General features: G+C 51.1%; 2 protein-coding genes across 2 annotated transcripts in view; both read right to left on the bottom strand.

Moving 5' to 3' along the window:
• The window catches only part of LOC106817153 (disks large homolog 5-like), a 12,190-nt gene extending 2,083 nt beyond the window's left edge, over window positions 1-10,107 (bottom strand). Inside the window, exons 1-12 of the mRNA XM_014821805.1 lie at window positions 9,944-10,107; window positions 9,203-9,523; window positions 8,826-8,928; window positions 8,045-8,210; window positions 7,455-7,557; window positions 6,960-7,095; window positions 6,300-6,519; window positions 2,341-2,546; window positions 1,643-1,698; window positions 1,407-1,445; window positions 1,069-1,170; window positions 518-645 (exon numbers count right to left, since the gene is read on the bottom strand). Coding sequence (XP_014677291.1) covers window positions 518-645; window positions 1,069-1,170; window positions 1,407-1,445; window positions 1,643-1,698; window positions 2,341-2,546; window positions 6,300-6,519; window positions 6,960-7,095; window positions 7,455-7,557; window positions 8,045-8,210; window positions 8,826-8,928; window positions 9,203-9,523; window positions 9,944-9,980 — 1,617 coding nt within the window. The 5' untranslated portion in view covers window positions 9,981-10,107. The remainder of the gene's footprint in view (window positions 1-517; window positions 646-1,068; window positions 1,171-1,406; window positions 1,446-1,642; window positions 1,699-2,340; window positions 2,547-6,299; window positions 6,520-6,959; window positions 7,096-7,454; window positions 7,558-8,044; window positions 8,211-8,825; window positions 8,929-9,202; window positions 9,524-9,943) is intronic.
• A 3,685-nt stretch (window positions 10,108-13,792) lies between these two features.
• LOC106817155 (disks large homolog 5-like) overlaps window positions 13,793-18,765 on the bottom strand; it is a 7,797-nt gene continuing 2,824 nt past the window's right edge. Inside the window, exons 5-7 of the mRNA XM_014821806.1 lie at window positions 15,586-15,781; window positions 14,306-14,341; window positions 13,793-13,974 (exon numbers count right to left, since the gene is read on the bottom strand). Of these exons, the coding sequence (XP_014677292.1) occupies window positions 13,793-13,974; window positions 14,306-14,341; window positions 15,586-15,781 (414 nt within the window). The remainder of the gene's footprint in view (window positions 13,975-14,305; window positions 14,342-15,585; window positions 15,782-18,765) is intronic.

Consider the following 18,765-nt stretch of genomic DNA (forward strand, 5'->3'; position numbering starts at 1 on the left):
GCACGCACGCACGCACGCACGCACGCACGCACGCACGCACGCACGCACACACACACACACACACACACGCGCGCACACACACACACACACACACACACACACTCAAATTAGAATGGTACCCCTATCAGATCAGAATATCTGCTTATATTTTCACAGGTAGATTGTTACATTGGTGGGGTAACATTATCCTTGTAAGAACAGATTACATGGTTAAATCACATTGCTATCTTCTGTCACACCAAACAACACACGATATAATAACTTATATTTGCACAAGTAGATTTGTAAGTAACATTTTCTTTGTCAGAATAGAACTCCTGATTGAATTACACTTCTTTCCCCCGTCATAACACAGAACGCTCGATATAATAAATATGCGACGTACGATCATTCTCCAACGATGTAACGATGTAACTGAAAAATAAATCACAGCGCAAGTCCACAGCGTCTGCGAAACCACTGCATCGCCACCGCATCGTCGTCGTCGTCGTCGTCGTGGCAACAGGGATGCTCTTACCTTAGAGCAGGCCTGTTTCACCGACGATACGGTGATGCACTCAAAGTGCGTGCCGCGTCGTCGGAAGTCGATGTAGTTGTTGTCGGCGACGCCTCTCTCCATCGCCTGCTCGGACGCTTTCTTAATCTCTGAAACACGCGAGAGACGCTCGTTATCACTATCATCATCGTTAGCAGTATCGTTGTCGTTATCATTGTTGTTATTGCTATCGTTATTGTTATCGTTGTTGTTATTATTATCATCATCGTTAGCATTGTTGTTATCGTTATATTATCTTTCTCTCGCTCGCGCGCTCTCTCTTTCTCTCTCTATCGCGTGCGCGCACTCGCTCACTCTTCTTCTCGCTTGCTTGCATGTTCTCTCTCTCTCCCTAATGCATTCTAGCAATGCAAGATTTAAAGTTTTCTAAACATTTTTCTTAACTTTTGGCTTCTAGCTGTTGTGAATAGAACTGTCACTCTCGTTACTAGAAAACTTACTTCATGATATTCACCAACGACAGTAGTGACTTTGATCACATTATCGCCCAACAGATGTCAGCACTGACTCACCGGGGACGCTTCGCGAGAACTGGTGAGGGAACTCCTGAACCAACTTCTCCGCCAGTTTCTCCACCAGGGGGCCGACGAGAACGATGGGCCGCAGAACGTGACCTGCGACAAAAACATGCGGTGGCGCCCTCATTAGCAGCATGCTCGCCAAGCACAACATCGAAAAATCAAAGCCTTAAACTTTTCGCTGATTTACTGATGATTGACTATGTTACATCGCATATGATATTTATATCACATAGGAGTTAAATGTAAGGTTATTTGTGATAAGTAATATAATATAGATTAATATCGTTGTGGCGAAAGTCGTGTAGTACTGTGCTAGAAGATTTACTTACAGTCAACTCGCTCTATCTTCTGATACGTTGGGATGATATCTGTAAGAGAAACATTGACAGTGAGAAGTGAAGACCTCCTCCTCCTACCCATACCATACTCTCCTCCCAGCACACCACTCTTCTCCCCACACCCTATCTTCCTGCCCTCATCCCTGTGTCGAACCTTCCTCCCCTCCTTCCTCCTCCCTCTCCTCCACCTTCCTCCCCGCACACCACCCTCCTCCCCGTTCGCTCACCGTCGACGGTCGTTGACGCCGAGTATTCGCTGTTCAGCGAAACACTAGAGTAAGTCCTCAGAATCGCCTCTCTCGCCTCTCTCCTGCCTCCTCTCGCCTCCCCCTCCTCCCACTCGCTCCGCTGGATCGTTCGAGTTCGGGCGCTGGTGCTCTTGCGACGGAAAGAAGCTTCTCCGTCGCTGCGATCAGCCGTCGCGCATCGCTGCTTGTCGCAGCGCTCCGATGGGCCATCTGTTGACTACTTCGTGGCAAAGCTTCGCTTTCATGAGGTAGTCCTCCTCTAGTCTTGTGCGTGAAGATAGGAGCGAGACGGCGGAGTTAGCGTCATGTTGGTGAATTTATATTGAGGAGAGACGAAAGGAGCGAGAGAAGAGATGTGAGAGAGAGAGAGAGAGGCGAGAGAGCAAGAGAGAGAGAGAGAGATAGACATGAGAGAGAGAAGAGAGAGACAGACAGACAGCAGAAGAGAGAGAGACAGGACAGACCATTCTACAGCAACTAATTAATAACCAATTTAAGAAAATTTCAAAACAGATTAATGAGGATAAAGGAGAGACGGCCACTCATTTTCGAGCGCCGACGCCGACGAAGGAGAGACAGACGTTCTCTTGATTTTACTCTGGACGTCCAAACCGCAAAAATTAACACGCGACTGGCGCGCGCCTCATTGTTTTTGTGCGGCACGACGAGACGCGCACGCTGCTTCTCTGGGCGTGCGGTCGACGATCCACGCGCGCGCACGCGCCGGGATGCCGTGGAACATCGTGTTGTCAACGTAGAGAATGTCACCGGCCTTGAACGACAGTTCGTCGTCCGTCTCGCGCGCGTGGTCGAACATCGCTCGCACGTAGAACGAGTCGCCGGCCTGCTCCTGCACGTGCTCCTGTCTCACCCTTGTTGTACTCTGTGTGTGAGAGGGGGAGAAGGTGTTAGAGAGAGAGAGAAGTGTGGGGGGAAGGAGAGAGGGGGAGAGGGGAGAGGGAACAGTCGCGCTCGCGACGGATAGAACAAGTCGCCGCCTGCTCTTCTGCCACGTCTCCTGTCTCAGCCCTGTTGTAACCTGTGTCGTGAGAGGGGAGAAGGTGTTAGAGAGAGAGAGAGAGAGAGAGAGAGAGGGAGAGAGAGAGAGAGGGAGAGGGGGAGAGGGGGAGAGGGGGGAGAGGGAACATCGCTCGCACGTAGAACGAGTCGCCGGCCTGCTCCTGCACGTGCTCCTGTCTCACCTTGTTGTACTCTGTGTGTGAGAGGGATGAAGAAGTTGTTAGAGAGAAGAGAGACGAGAGAGAGAGAGGGTGGGAGAGAGAGAAGAGAAGGGGGAGAGGGGGGGAGAGAGGGGAAGAGGGAACATCGCTCGCAGCGTGAGTAGAACGAGTCGGCCGCACTGCTCCTGCACATGTGCTCCTGTCCCATACCTTGTTGTAACTCTTGTGTGTGAGGGGGAGAATGTGTTAAGAGAGAGAGAGAGGAGGACGAGGGGTGGGAGAGAGAGAGAGAGAGGGGGAAGAGGGGGGAAGGGAACTCGTCGCACAGTAGAAACGAATGTCGCCGGCCTGCTCCTGCACGTGCTCCTGTCTCACCTTGTTTGTACTCTGTGTGTGAGAGGGGAGAAAGGTGTTAGAGAGAGAGAGAGAGAGAGAGGGGGGTGGGAGAGAGAGAGAGAGAAGGGGAGAGGGGGGAGAGGGAACGATCGTCAGCGACGTAGAACGAGTTCGCCGGCCTGCTCCTGCCACTGCTCCTGTCTCACCTTGTTGTACTCTGTGTGTGAGAGGGGAGAAGGTGTTAGAGAGAGAGAGAGAGAGAGAGAGGTGGGAGAGAGAGAGAGAGGGGGAGAGGGGGGGGAAGAGAACGGCAAACGATCGCACCGCAGACTGGTAGAACGAGTCGCCGGCCGTGCCTCCTGCACGTGCTCCTGTCTCACCCTTGTTTGTACTAAGACTCGTGTTGTGAGCAGGGAGAGAAGGTGTTAGAGAGAGAGAGAGAGAGAGAGGGTGGGGAGAGAGAGAGAGAGGGGGAGAGGGGGGAAAGAGGGAATCATCGCTCCGCGAACGAGACTGAGTCGCGGCCTGGCCTCCTGCAACCGTGCCTCGCTGTCTCACCCCTTGTTGTACTTCTGTGTGTGAGCAGGGAGAAGGTGTTAGAGAGAGAGAAGAGAGAGAGAGGGGTGGGAGAGATGGAAGAGAGGGGAGAGGGGGGAAGGGAACATCGCTGCGAGGACAGTAGAAACTGAGTCAGCTTGGCCTGGCTCCTGCACGTGCCCACAATAGTCTCACTTGTTGTTCTCGTGTGTGAGAGGGGATGAAGAGTGTTAGAGAGAGAGAGAGAGAGAGGGGTGGGAGAGAGAGAGAGAGGGGGAGAGGGGGGAGAGGGAACATCGCTCGCACGTAGAACGATAGCGCTGGCACTGCTCTCTGCCAGTGCATTCTGTCTTCAGCGCCTTGGTTGTACTCTGGTGTGTGAAGAGGGGAGAATGTGATAGAGTAGAAGAGAGAGAGAGAGAGGGTGTGGAGAGAGAGAGAGAGAGGGAGAGAGGGGGAGAGAGAACATCGCCCGCATGGTAGAACGAGTTCGCCGGCCTGCCTCCTGCACGTGCTACTGTCATGCACCCTTGTTGTGAAAAAAAAAAAAAACTAAAAAAAAAAAGATCTCGTGTGTGAGAGGGAGAATGTGTTTAGAGAGAGAGGAGAAGAGAGAGGGTGGGTGGGGAGAGAGAGATGAGATGGGGGAGAGGGGTGAGAGGGAACATCGCTCGCACGTAGAACGAGTCGCCGGGCCTGCTCCTGCACAGTGCTCCTGTCTCACCTTGTTGTACTCTGTGTGTGAGAGGGGATGGTGTATAGAGAGAGAGAGAGGGGGTGGGGGGAGAGGGAGAAGAGAGAGGGGGAGAAGGGAACATCGCTCGCTAGACGTAAGAACGAGTCGGCCGCCTGCTCCTGCACGTGCTACATCCTGTCTCACTTGTTGTACCTCTGTGGTGAGGGGGAGAAGGTGTTAGAGAGAGAGAGGGAGAGAGAGGAGAGGGGTGGGGAGGGAGAGAAGATAGAGAGGGAGAGGAGAGAGTGAGAGATTAAAGAGGGGAAGGGGAGAAGGAGAGGGGAGGGAGAGCGAGAGATAGAGAGGGGAGGGGAGAGGGAGAGGGGGAGAGAGGAAGGTAGGATAGAAGTATGGAAGAAGGGAGAGAGAAAGAGAGGCATATCTGGTTCTAGGTAGATAGTAGATAGTCACTGTGGTGATAGGGAGATGGTGGTATCATCCAACATATCAACGAAGACAGCTTACAAGATTTTTGATTCCACCGTTTGACTCCACCATTCACTTCCGCGGCTATCCAGGTTCATAAGTAGTAAAACACGATGTTGAATATAAGGACATATAAAACCCTTTCTGGAGGCCAAAAATAAGACTTTTTTACGCGACTAATAAAGTAGACAATCAATAATTTTATATATCACAATTGCACAGCAGATTTTAATTATTCCGTATTATATATATAACACAATTCTTACTCTAATTCGAGAACAGTTATAAAACAATTGGTCCTTTGGCAAAAATAAGGACTATTAAGTACTTTTGCTAAGATTTCACCAAAATAAGTATCTAATAAGGGCCTTATTTATTTTTGGCAAAATAAGTACTTATAAGACTTTGGAAGACCTGCTACAAACCTGCTATTTCTGTTACCACTCCTGACCCACGAGAACACGTACTTGCAATGTTGTACTGCGCGAGAATGGTCACATTGTTTGGCTGGCCTCGCTAACCCTCGTAGGCTGCCTTCTCCGCCGTTGCTTGTGACGTCAGGTCGACCCGTTAAACTGTGAAGCAAGAAGACGTGAAAGTGAGAAGAGAGAGAGAGGGAGAAAGGTGGGGGAGAAAGAGAATGGGAGAGAGAGAAAGTGAGAGAGAGAACGAGAGTGAGAGAAACAGATAAAGAGAAATAAAGAAAAAGATAAAGAAGAGAGAAAAAGATAAAGAGAGAGAGAGAAAGAGAGAAGAGAGAGATCCGGAAAGACTGAAGAGAAGGAGAGGAGAGAATCGAAGAGAGGGAGTGGGAAGAAAAAGCCAGAGAGAGAGAAGAGAGATCCGGAAAGACTGAGAGAGAAGGAGAGAGAGAATCGAAAGAGAGAGAAGTGGGAGAAAAAGCCAGAGAGAGAGAGAGAGAGACTCATCACTCAACCACTGCAGAGATGCCAACACATATTTAAAGCAATCTGTAATTTCTGGCCATCAAATTAGTAGTTCGAGGTCACGTAGTGACCGCGAGTTGCTAGGGGTCCGGCTCTGCCCCCCGGACAAAATTTTTGATCTGAAGATGCAATTCTGCCATTCTGAGGGTCAAAAATGACAATAAATTAACACAAAAAACAAAAATTTTCGTCACAGTGAAATTCGTAGTTTGATGACAAACTGGTCGTGAGTGGTGGGCAAAAGTGAATAAGAAATTCGTATAAAATATGGATAAATCCGTAGTGGTTGGCATCTCTGTCAAGAGCATCTATCACATTCAAGACAGTCAGCCGTAACCGGCCCACTCCTCGGGGCGTCAGTGCTGTGCGGCGTCCGGAACAAGGAGCAGCGGTCCCCCCCAGGGGGCCGACCTCCTGTCCTCCCTACCCTCCCTCCGGCCCCGTGTCGCCCCGCCGCGAGCACCGGTGCTGACCTCTAGTATCTGATCTCCGCAGCGCAGTCCGCCCGGCGCGTGGGCGACGCTGTCCTGCTTCACGGCGTGAACGAAGATTCCCACCGCGTTCCCACCAATCAGAGTCACGCCGAGGCTCGACGCCACCTTCTTCAGGAAGACAATGCGGGGCTCCGACGGGGGCAGCTCGGAACCGGGAGGCGGCAGCGGCGGAGCCGACGACGACAACGTCAGTGGTCGGCTGCGGGAGCGAACGACAATGATTACCTCTACAGAAAGGCCACCTGTCCTTAGAGGTCGCGTGCGGCGTTTCCGTCACGCGGCAGTTATACGGCGCGGCCGCATAAAATCGAGACCCGTCTAGAAAGAACACCTTTAGGGCTTTTCTTGAGTGACCTTTTACATAGAGTTTTGACTGTGTATTCTAACTTGCCTATTTTGGGTTTGTAGTTTTTTCAGTTATATATAAAAGCATTTGTTCAGCATTTTGCTCTTATCCAGATACAACATTATTGTGATAGATTACATTTCATAAAAAATTTGCATAAAAATTAAAAACAATTTGTGAACGTAAAACCGATTTGAATTTTCATTTGCCTATTTCTACTGCTAAAAAAATTCGACTGCTGGAAAATTCTCTCGGATTTATCACCAAAACAAGCAAACGGTTCGGATGCTCACATGTTTGACAGAGGGTAGATGGACGAGGCGAGCGGGAGCGGTGGCTCCCTCCGTAACGTGTCAGCGCCCTCTATATTGGGCGGAAGATCGCCGTCGTTGGATTGGCTGCACGGCTGTTCACCTTGCTCATTGTATTCTGAAAAATTAACGGGTGGTTTCCGTGACAACGAGCGCAGACGAAATCATCGCCAACACATCAAAATGGTTGACAGTTAATGAATGAGAATAACAACAAGCCTAACTAACTAATTAACGAGACTAACTAATTAAATGTGATTAACTAATTAAAGGTGATTAATTAACTTATAAAGTATAAATTTAACGTTTAAGTAAAGTTAACGCAACGCAAAGAAAGTATATAATCAGCTCGCCACAACACAAGGGATAAGAACCATAAAATAACTAAAGAGAAAATAAACGTCGACAAGATGTTTTGAGACGCCACGCGAGGCACATCGAGACGCCACGCGAGGCGGAGTAGGGTCGGATGCTCACTGTCGGGGTTGTACTGCACTTTCATGGAGATGGAGTCTCCACACTGCAGCAGCACCATCTTCGCGAGCTGGTAGTTAGCGCTCCTCATGTTGATCCCACACACCTGTAAACGTACGCTCGATTAGTACGGTTGTACTTAGTACCACTGCACACAGTACTGTCGCACTTTACAATGTTGACGAATAAAATTAAACCCGGTGCAACATAATTTAGTCTACCACTCGGTGCATTGTATTTTTACGGTAATTTTTATGGTCAGTAATATAAGTTAACACGACATTAATTTGCAAGCACATACTAAATACAGGACAGAATGCCCGGATCGACAGAATAAAGCACAATGTGCAGACAGACGAACACGCACATCCTTACACAGACCAACCGCCACGATGGACAGAATAAAGCAGGCCGCGCGGACAGACGAACAAACACGCGCGCTCTCACCTCTAGCAGCTGGTCTCCGACCTGCAGGCCTGCCATCGCCGCGAGACTGTTGGCGTTGACGGTCTTCACGTCACACCGACCGCACGCCGCGATGGACAGAATAAAGCAGGCCGCACGGACAGACGAACAAACACGCGCGCTCTCACCTCTAGCAGCTGGTCTCCGACCTGCAGGCCTGCCATCGCCGCAAGACTGTTGGCGTTGACGGTCTTCACAAAGATGCCGCCGCTTCCGCGAGCCTCCAGGATCTGTATGCCGAGCGGGTCCGAGCTCTTCTCTATGTAGATGTTACGCACGTCTCCCGGCGACGGCCTGAAACACACAGAGAGCAGACGAGTTTACGAGTGAGCGGACGACGTGTGGACACGCAGACGAGACTCGATTAGGGCAAAACAAAATATAGGTGTGGTTACCCTTTCATGCCGAAAAAAAATAGGGTAGGTAGGCAGGGAGAACATTTTATTTTATTGAAACATTTTATTTACGAACCATGTCCGAAGGATGTGCGTTGTGCCTTTTGAAGCAGGAACTGTCCAATTCATTTTTTTACATTTTTTTTTTTACTTTAAAGAAAATTGACAATAAAATGTTTAGGGTCGCTGGGAATAAATAGGGTCGGTCGGGAAATGGTAACCACACCTATATTTTGTTTTGGCCTTAGAGTACGGACGAGTTTTACAAGTGCGCAGATGACTCGATTAGGTATACAATGCACGAACAACATGTGGACGCACAGGGGTTTACATGTTCAAAGATGAGGTGCGGACCCACGGACGAGTTTTCACGTGAGCGGACGACTTATTAGCGCAAGACGATTAGGTATATGCCACGATGCGAGAGCCATAAGCGCTGACGCATCAGCAACATCAAAAACAAACGGCGCTGCCACATCGCAGCGATGTGGTGGCGCCACCTACTGGGGCTTACCTCTTGACGGGTCTGTGTTCGGCCGGCGGGGGCGGGCAGTACTCGGGCGGTGGCGGGTACATCAGCATGGGGCTCCCCCTGGTGTCGGCGCTGTACGACGAAACTGCGGAGATAGACGCACCGGCGTTAGTCACCATCACGGCAATCTAATTAATGTTTCGGCGCGTTAGTTGATGTTGAAAGTAAATAAATTCATGCGAATTAATCTTTATATTTTTAATCCATTTATTGAATTCGGATCGCCCTAACTGTTATCGAAATATATCCTTCAATATGTTTTATAATCAAATTCAAACAAACAAATTAATAAAAATCAATATAAATGATAATGATGATGATGATGACAATGATGCCGTCGTCACGACAACCACACTCACTTCGGTCCGTCGAACTCCCCGACATCTTTCCCGCGCTCGACTTCGACGCGACGCTCTGATTGGACGGGATGCGCATGCGCTGTCCGGTGGCCGCGCGGCTCCGCCCGAGGCTGTCGTAGTGTGGCGCCCTCTTGGGGTCGATGAGGCCGTGGGTCGGGGACGACGCGATCGCGCCGCCGCCGCCGCCGCCGCCCGTGCTGCTGTGGTGCGAGGGGCAGGGAGAGGGCGCCGGTAGTTCGTGGAGGCGAGCGAAGTACTGAGTGTTGTCGGTGTCCATCTCCGGAATCGAGGTCGACATGATGTCCCCGCGACCAGACCAACCTGCGGGCGGAGACGACGTGTCGCGTTAACGAGGGTCGCGCTAACGAGCAAGTGCTAACGATCGTCGCGTTAACGATCATCTGCTAACGAGCGTACGCTATTGATGGAGGCGGTGTTAATCGACGTAACGCCTTAACGAGATTTAACAGGTGTTCATTCTACGGAGGAGGTTTCACCATATAACTACTACTCGAAGGAAACAGGGTCGTATCAAGGTCAAGTGTCCTTTATAGACAGGCGGCCACTCTACGGAGGTGTCTGCTAACAAACACGGATACGACCAACTGCACGCAGACTGCATTCGCATTCTCGCAAACTGCCGCCACCGACGCAGAGACAGCCCTCGCCAGGCAGCGCAGCCGCTGCCGACGAGGACATATATCCCGCCAGGTGGCGGCATCGCCCCTCGCGCGTGCGTACCTATGGGCGACGTGTGGTGGTGAGAGGGAGCCAGCATCGCGATGGGGGACGTCGGCAGCCCCCCGCCCGCGCTGATCCGCTGACTCGTCACCGTGTAGAACTGCACGTTGTTCGGCGAACGCAGCACCGTCGTAGGCGCCCCCTGGGGGAGCCCGCCGGACACCGGCGCCCCCTGGGGGAGGCCGGCGGGGAGCGCGGACGGCCGTAGAGGCAGCGACTCTGCACGCTCCTGCATCTGCTGCAGCGGGTAGTGGTGACCTGTGGAGCGTGGAGAATCTTTTCAAAATTTAAATGAGTGAAAAGTCGCGGAGGAAAGAGTGGCGACTATCTAAGACCTGTTTAATTAATAAACCGGGGGCCATCTCAAAAACATTTTAAATATAACGATAACAACTCGTAGTCATAACTATAAAGTCAAAAAGTTAAATTTAAATGCTAAATCTTTCGGAGACGCTTTCAGTTGAGAGTTGCAGCTTAATAAGCTAAGACAAAAGAAAGCTAACCAAGGCCAACGAACATCTAACGAACGCTAACAACGGGCCGCGCGCACGCGCCACCGACCTTGAAAGCTGGAATGGCCGTAACCTTGGCTTTGGAATGCTGACTGAATGTTGACTAGACTGCTCGGCTTCTGCTGCTGCTGCGCGCCGCCCTCTGGTGGCAGCGACGGCGGCCCGCGTGTGCCGTGTCCGCCGCCGCCGCTGCGCTTGCGGTGGTCGCAGCCGTCCCGTGACGACGAGGCCAGACTAACCTCCGAGGCGGCGTCGCGCATGGGTTGACTGCCGAGGAAAAGCAGCGTTAATTGCAGGCATCGTTAATTATGTGCATTAATTACACACACGCGAAGGTCACAGTTACTGCCATCGTCTTCATGGTGACGCAGAGATAGTGAGATTCACGAGTAAAACGATGTTAAAAATCATGATCGCGCATCCTGTGATGACAATTAAGTCCCATATTACTCTATCAAATACATCAATATATATTATATATGAATATATTACTGAACAATTAACTATTATAGTAAAAATAAATATAAATACATTAAAATGAGTGCAACTAATAATTAAATCGAATAGTGATAAATCAAACTTCACAATCAACAAGCACAGCGATTAGCAAAATTAATCGAGATCGTTCATATTAATAATGATGTAATAATTAATTATTAAATAATTATTACATCATTGACCCCGTGGTGACCTCTCACCTAGACTGCATGCTGTTTATAGAGAGCGACGGCGTCAGCGCGTTCGCGTCCAGGTTCGTCAGCCGATTCATCGTCACCGACGGCACGTTGTCGCCGCCCTGGTGGTGGCCGCCGTGAAGCTTGAACGAGGAGAGCTTCGGCCCGCCGCGCTCCTTCGTCGTCGCGGCGACGGCGTCCGCGGGGGCGCCACCGTCGCCGCGCGCCGCGAGCTCGTAGATGCTGCGCGGGGAAGCCATGAGGGTCATGATCGACTTGCGCTCCTTCTTCTTGCGCGGCGAGAGAGAGATGGTGGCGGCCTCGCCAAACTCCGGCGGGGAGGACCCCCGGCAGCGCGGCCACGTGCCGCCGCTGCGCTCCTTCAGCGGCGCCTCCTGGTGGCGGGAAAGAGACGCGCGGATTGAGACGAGCGGGAGATCTAACTTTCCCCTGTGCACCTTATTTCCTTTCCCCACCCCGACACACCTGTCGTCTCCTACCTTGGTGCACCTTCTTTCTTTCTCCCTCCCTTCCCCCTTGCCCTCCCCAGAGATGCCAACACTTTCCTGAGCAAACTGTAGTGAGGATGTGTGAAATCTGTAGTGCGAGGGTCACGCAGTGACCCGAGTATGATAGAAGGGGTTCGGGGCATGCCCCCGGAAAATTTTAGATTCCGAGATGCAATTTCCTGCATTCAGGGACCCAAAATGACAATAAGTTCACACTGATATTTGCTGCTAAATACATGTAGTCATTTTCAATCATGTTATATCAATGTAACATTGAAACACAACACTTGAAATATCATTAAAAAAAATTTTTTTTCGATCGTAATAAAAATCGTAGTTGTATGCAAACTGGTCGTAGTGGTCAAAATGCAAACAAAATTCGCATAAAATACGGATAAATCGTAGTGGTTGGCATCTCTGCCTCCCCTCCCCACCTACCTCTCCTATCCCCACTCTCAGACACACCTACCTCCTCCCTACGTGACATACCAACCTCCTCCCCTCCCCCCTCTCTCCCCTCCTCCCACGGCCGGGTTTTTCTCCTCCTCCCTCCCCTCTACACCTATCCTTCCCTCCTACCTCCCCCTCCCTCCTCCTCCCCAGCGTACCTTCTTGCGGCCGTGTTTCTGGAACAGCGGGCGGCGGCTGCGCGCCGGGTTTTTTTCGTAGTGCTCTATCATGCTATCCAACTCCGCCAGCGCCTCCTCCTCCTCCCGCGTCGTCCTCGTCGCCGTGGCAACGCCGGCGTCTGACAGAAGCTCATAGCGGTCGCCGGCATGCGCGCGTCGCCGCGGCGACGACGACGACGCATCATCCTTGCGACCGCGGCCGCGGATGCGGTCGATCGCCTTGTCCAGCATCGAGCTGTGGGAGTGGACAGAGGTCAGTCGCTGACGGGCGAGGTCAAACGATGATGAGTGAGGTCAAACGATGATGAGTGAGGTCAAACGATGATGAGTGAGGTCAAACGATGATGAGTGAGGTCAAACGATGATATGAGCCGAGCGTCAAACGATAATGAGTGCAGGTCAAACGATGATGAGCTTCGAGGTCAAACGATGATGAAGTGAGCGGTCAAACGATTGGATGAGTGAGGTCAAACGATGATGAGTGAGGTCAAACGATGATGGATGAAGTCTAACGATGATGACAGACTCAGAGGTGAAAGGTGACATACAAAGTCTAATGATGGCAGACATAAAATACTGACATGTGAGATAAAATGATAATGGGCAAGCGCAAATGATGACGTTAAGGTGACACAGTAATGCATGATGACGGTGACAGGGTGACACAGTAACTGCATGATGCGTCGTAAAGGTGACATCGAGTAATGCATGATGACGGTAAGGTGACACAGTAATGCATGATGACGGTAAGGTGACACAGTAATGCATGATGACGGTAAGGTGACACAGTAATGCATGGTGACGGTAAGGTGACACAGTAATGCATGATGACGGTAAGGTGACACAGTAATGCATGATGACGTAAGGGTGACACAGTAATGCTCGGTGACGGTAATGCGTGACACCAGTATATGCATGCATGACAGTAAGGCGACACAGTAATGCGATGATGAACGGTAAAGGTGACACAGTAATGCGCACTGATGACGGTTAATGGTGACACAGTTAATGCATGATGACGGTAAGCTGACACAGCTAAGTGCATGATGACGTAAGGACACGTAATGCATGGTGACGGTAAGGTGACACAGTAATGCATGATGACGGTAAGGTGACACAGTAATGCATGATGACGGCGTTACAGGTGACCACAGCATTGCATGATGACCGGTAACGGCTGTGACACAGTAATGCATGATGACGCGTAAGGTGACAACAGCTAATGCATGATGCACGCGTAAGCGTTGACACAGGTAATGCCATGATGACGGTAAAGTACACAGTAATGGCATGAATGATCAGTAAGGTGACACAGTAATGCATGATGACGGTAAGGTGGGGACACAGTTAATGCATGGTGCGTAACGGTGACACAGATAATGCATGATGACGGTAGGTGACACATAAATTCCATGGATGATTGGTGAAGGTGACAACAGTAATGCATGCATGACGGTAAGAGTGACACAGTAATGCAGTGATGCACGGTAAGGTGACACAGTATGCATCGATGACTGGTACACAGCTATGACATCGATGATCTAGGTGCACCAGATTTGATGATGCGGTAAGGTACAACAGTAATGCAGGATGCGACGGTAAAGGTGACACAGTAATGCATGATGACGTAAGGTTGACACAAGTAATGCAGATCGTAGACGGACCAATACGTAAAGGTGACACAGTAATGCATCATGACGTTAAGAGCTGCGACACAGTAATGCATGATGACGGTAAGCTGACACAAGCTAATGCTGGTGACGGGTACAGGTTGACACAGTAATGCATGATGACGGTACGTGACACGAGTATGCTGCATGATAACGGTAAGGGACACAGTAATGCACTCGATGTACGGTCAGAGTGACACAGTAATGCATGATGACGGTAAGCCGTGACACAGTACCGTGCATGATGACACGGTAAAAGTGACACAGTAATGCGATGCATGAAGGTCAAGGTGACACAGTAACTGCATGGATGACAGGTAAGGTGACACAGCAATGCATGGTACAGTCCGAAACACTGAGCATCTTACCGATGATGACAATCAGCACAAGCACAGCTTCAAAATCTACAATAAACCGTCAAGATCTACAAACACGATGTTATTTCCATAGATAACACCAGACCTGTCCCCATGGAGGAAACCAACACGCGGGCCCATAGGCGCGGGCAAGGGAAGCCGCTACCTCACCCATGAGCGAGCCAAGCGCGAGCGAAAGGTTTACCCGTGGGACGTTGATGGCGTGTCGGTCCGCGGGTTGGCGCCACTCCTCGAGCCGAGCCACAGACGACGACGCCCGTCAACGCCGGGTCGGCTGGAGCTCCTGATGTCTGCATCCCGCAGAGCAAGAGTCCCACCGGCAAGCATCGAGGAAACCGGCGAAAGCTGTGGAAGAAGATGGTTTTAGCAGAAAAGGGAGAAGGGCGAAGAGCCAGGATATGAAGAGGGGGGAGAAGGAGACAGGGGTACAGAGGAGCGGGGAGAGGGGAGGCGGAGAGGGGACAGGAAGAGGGAGAAGGCGCCGGGGAGTCCCCACATTGCAAGCAGGGGACGCAGGGGAAGTGTGAAGAGGATGTTTAGGAGCGAGGTGGAGAAGGCAGGGATAAGAAGAGAGGGGAGAGCCGAGAGGGGATAGGGAGCGGCGGACGAGGGGAAGGGTCGAGGAACGAAACAGGAAGAGGAAAGGACGGAGCGAGTACCCACTGCAAGGCAGCACGCGAACGCGGCGAAGCTGCTGAAGAGGATGTTTTAGGAGAGGGGAGAAGGCAGGGAATAGAAGAGAGGGGAGAGGAAGAGGAGACAGGGAGCGGGAGAGGAGGAGGGCGAGAAGGGACACGGGGAGAGGGAGGACGTCTGGAGTCCCACATCAAGGCAGGCGGAACAGGCGAAGTCGTGAAGAGGACGCCGTTAAGGAGAGGGGAGGAGAGAGACGCACCCACGTCACGGCAGCACGTCCCTTGCACTGGCCGGATCTGCGTGTTGATCTAGCACATGTTATCGTATGATAGAAACTTAACAACATAATGTCCTCCACAGTATGGAAGCAGTGTGGCGACGGACGCAGCACGCACCGCGGATTGTGGAGTTTCGCTCTGGACCACATGGCGTTTACAAACACACACAACATACCGCAAACTGCAGCGTGTGCAAAAACGCAGGGGAGCGCCGCCGCCGCCCCGCGCCCCCATCACCGCCTCCTCCCACGCCCTCTGCCGATACCCACCTCTCTCTCCGCCCAGCCACACAACCACGCGCCATCAGCCCCCAAATACTTCCCACCCTTGGAAAAAGCGAGAAAACATCCGGCTAACCGGGACACACGACGGCATCATCGCGCGCGCGGCCGGCCCGCCTGGCGAGCCCCGCACCGGGCCGCGCGATCGGCACCTTGCCGAGGTGGCGCTCGACGCTGCCGTTCGCTCTCCGCGTCGTCGCGGCGGCGACAGCCGTTGGTCGAGGCCTCGGCCGTGTCGCTCGTAGGGGAGAGTGTCTGAACGGGACAGTACTCTGAAACGAGCGGACAGACGCAGGACGTCGCCGCGGTCTCCACCAGGAGGCGCCGCACCGTCGTCGACCGTCTTCCCTCGCCGGAGCTGGCCGTTCACACTGCGCGGCGGGAGACAGAAAAAAATGCACGGTGAGGCGCCAACCCTGTTGTGACCACAAAGAATTGAAATGCCGCGCCCTCTGTTGATGATATTCGTGTTTATTAATGCCCGAAGTCATTATTATTATGTAGCGTTTTGCTTTATATTTACTTATTGTACACCGCAGGCCAAACAAAAAAAATAGGTGTGTTTCCTATTGCATCGAAACGCAAAAGTAAGGGTAGGTAGGCTAGGCAGATTTTTTTATTTTTTTTTATTATTTTTTTATTCGTCTTGGTTCCTAATATCCTCTGATGCATGCTAATAAAGTGTGTATAGGTAGGATAAGTTTAGTAGCAGCCCAAGGATACAGCAACAGTGTTCTGTATGTAAAAATCTCTCAGTCTTTGTCTGTCAGATTCAATTTAAAAAAATTTTATAAAAATTTGATTTTTTTTTTGAAAAAAACAGTTTAGGGTCCGCGCACCTAATAATCTAGGGACGGTCGGCTCGACCGGAAAACACACCTATTTTTTTGTTTGCCTCTTATCTATTTATTATTATTTATTAAATATTATTATTAATTATATTATGAGGTTTACTGCAATATGGAATTTTTACCTGTGTACAATTCTCCCCACAGGGTACATCCTGTTATGTGTATTTTCCTTCTCATTTTTGCTTTGCATTTTATCGTATTTTATCTGTGTGGTGTTTATTCTGTAGACAGTAAGCTTTCTATAGATAGAATTGTAATCTTACACTATTGAAGAGTGGTGTCTATCTAGAGTGTGATATCTATGATTGTTAACGAACATGTCCTCGCCACTGTTGGCAGCAGGTGCTGGCGACCGGACCGGCAGCACGCACCGCCTGGATGGTGGAGTGTTCGCTCTGTCTGGCGTTCATACGGAACTCACACACAACAACTACCCGACAACTGCATGTTGTGAAAAAAACCAGGGGCACTAGCCAAGCATATGTATCGCTACGCTGCACAATAGTTGGCTGTAAAGATCAATGCCTACAAGTAAAATTTAATGGCCCTAATTAATTTTAAATTAAAAATTGTATAATCTTTCGTGCTGATGAGAGAGAGGCGCGCGGAGCAGAGAGGGGAAGGAGAAGATAGAGAGAGGAAAGAGGATAGCGGAAGAGAGCGACGGGATAGCCGTGAGACAAGGCGAGGGGTGGAGAGAGCCAGAGCAGAGAGAGGAGAGAGAGACAGACACAGCAAGAACAAGAGAAAGATAGAGAGCACGCGCAAGAATGAGAGAAGAGAGAGAGAGAGGAGAGGGACGAGCCTCACCAGAACGATGCGCCGTCTGCCGATGGCGATGCTTTTCCTTCCTTCGCGGGAGGAGCGACGAGCCGTGATCTTGCTTAACGTAGAATCCGACTCCACGCTTCAGTCCCACGTCTGCAAGCAAACACCAGAGAGCGAATGTGTACATGTACAGTACACAAAATCTATTATCCGAAATCTGGAAAAAACGAAAAGCTCATTAAAAACGCACGGACGCGTACATTGTACACCTTCAGTACCGCCCGCACGACCGCCGTACATGTAACACTTCAGTACACTCGCACGACCGCCTACATGCTACACGTATCAGTACGCGCACGACCGCGTTACATGCTACCACCTTTTCAGTTACGCCACACGACCGCGCTACATGTACACCTTCATAACGCACACGACGCGCTACAATGTACACCTCAGTACACGCACGACCGTGTACATGTACACCTTCAGTACACGCACGCACCGGCGCTACATGTACACTTGCAGATACACGCAACACCGCGTACATGCCTACACCTTTCAGTACACGCACGACCGCGTACATGTACACCTTCAGCTACGCCACACGACCGCGTATCATGTACACCTTCTTAGTACCCGCACGACCGACATGTACACCTTCAGTACCGTCCACGACCGCCGTACATGCTACACCTCAGTACACGCACGACCGCGTACATTTCTAACACCTTCAGCACTCAGCGCACGCACCGTGTACATGTACACCTTCACGTACGCACACACCGCCGTACATGACACTTCAGCTACCGCACGATCCGCGTACATGTACACCTTTCAGTACACGCACGGACCGCCGTACTATGTAACACCTCAGCTACACGTTACGCACCGTGTACAATGTACACCTTCAGCTACACGCAAGCCCGTGTACATGCACACCTTCAGTACGCGCACGACCGCGTTACATGTACACCTTCATCCGCATTCCGCCCCCGCCCCCGCCGTACACGCACCGACCGCCGTACATTACACCTTCAGTACACGCACGACGCGCTACATGCTACACCTTCAGTACAAGCGCACGACCGTCGTACATGTCACACACTTCAGTACGCACACGACCGACGTACATGTACACCTTCAGTACACGAAGCCCGTGCTACATGTACACCTTCCAGTACCGCGCACGACCGTGTACCATATACACCTTCAAGTACACGCACGACCGCGTAACATGTACACCTTCAGTACACGCACGACCGCGTACACTGTACACCTTCGTACATCGCGCACGACGCGTACATGTACACCTACAGGTACACGCACGCACCGCGTACATGTACACCTTCAGTACCGCGCACGACCGTAGTACATATACACCTTCCAGTACACGCGACGACCCTACATGTACACCTTCAGTACACCGCACGGACCGTGTACATGTACACCTTCAGTACCCGCGCACGACCGTGTACATGTACACCTTCAGTACAAGCACGACCATGCTTACAAGTACACCTTCAGTACCGCGCGTGACCGCGTACATGTACACCTCAGTACGCCCGCCGACGACCGCGTAACAAAAAATTTTTCCATTATTACACTTCAGTACACGTGCCCGGACCGTGCCACATATG

The sequence above is a fragment of the Priapulus caudatus genome, unplaced genomic scaffold, assembly GCF_000485595.1.
Source record: "Priapulus caudatus unplaced genomic scaffold, Priapulus_caudatus-5.0.1 Scaffold1612, whole genome shotgun sequence".
Classification (NCBI taxonomy): Eukaryota; Metazoa; Priapulida; class Priapulimorpha; order Priapulimorphida; family Priapulidae; genus Priapulus; species Priapulus caudatus.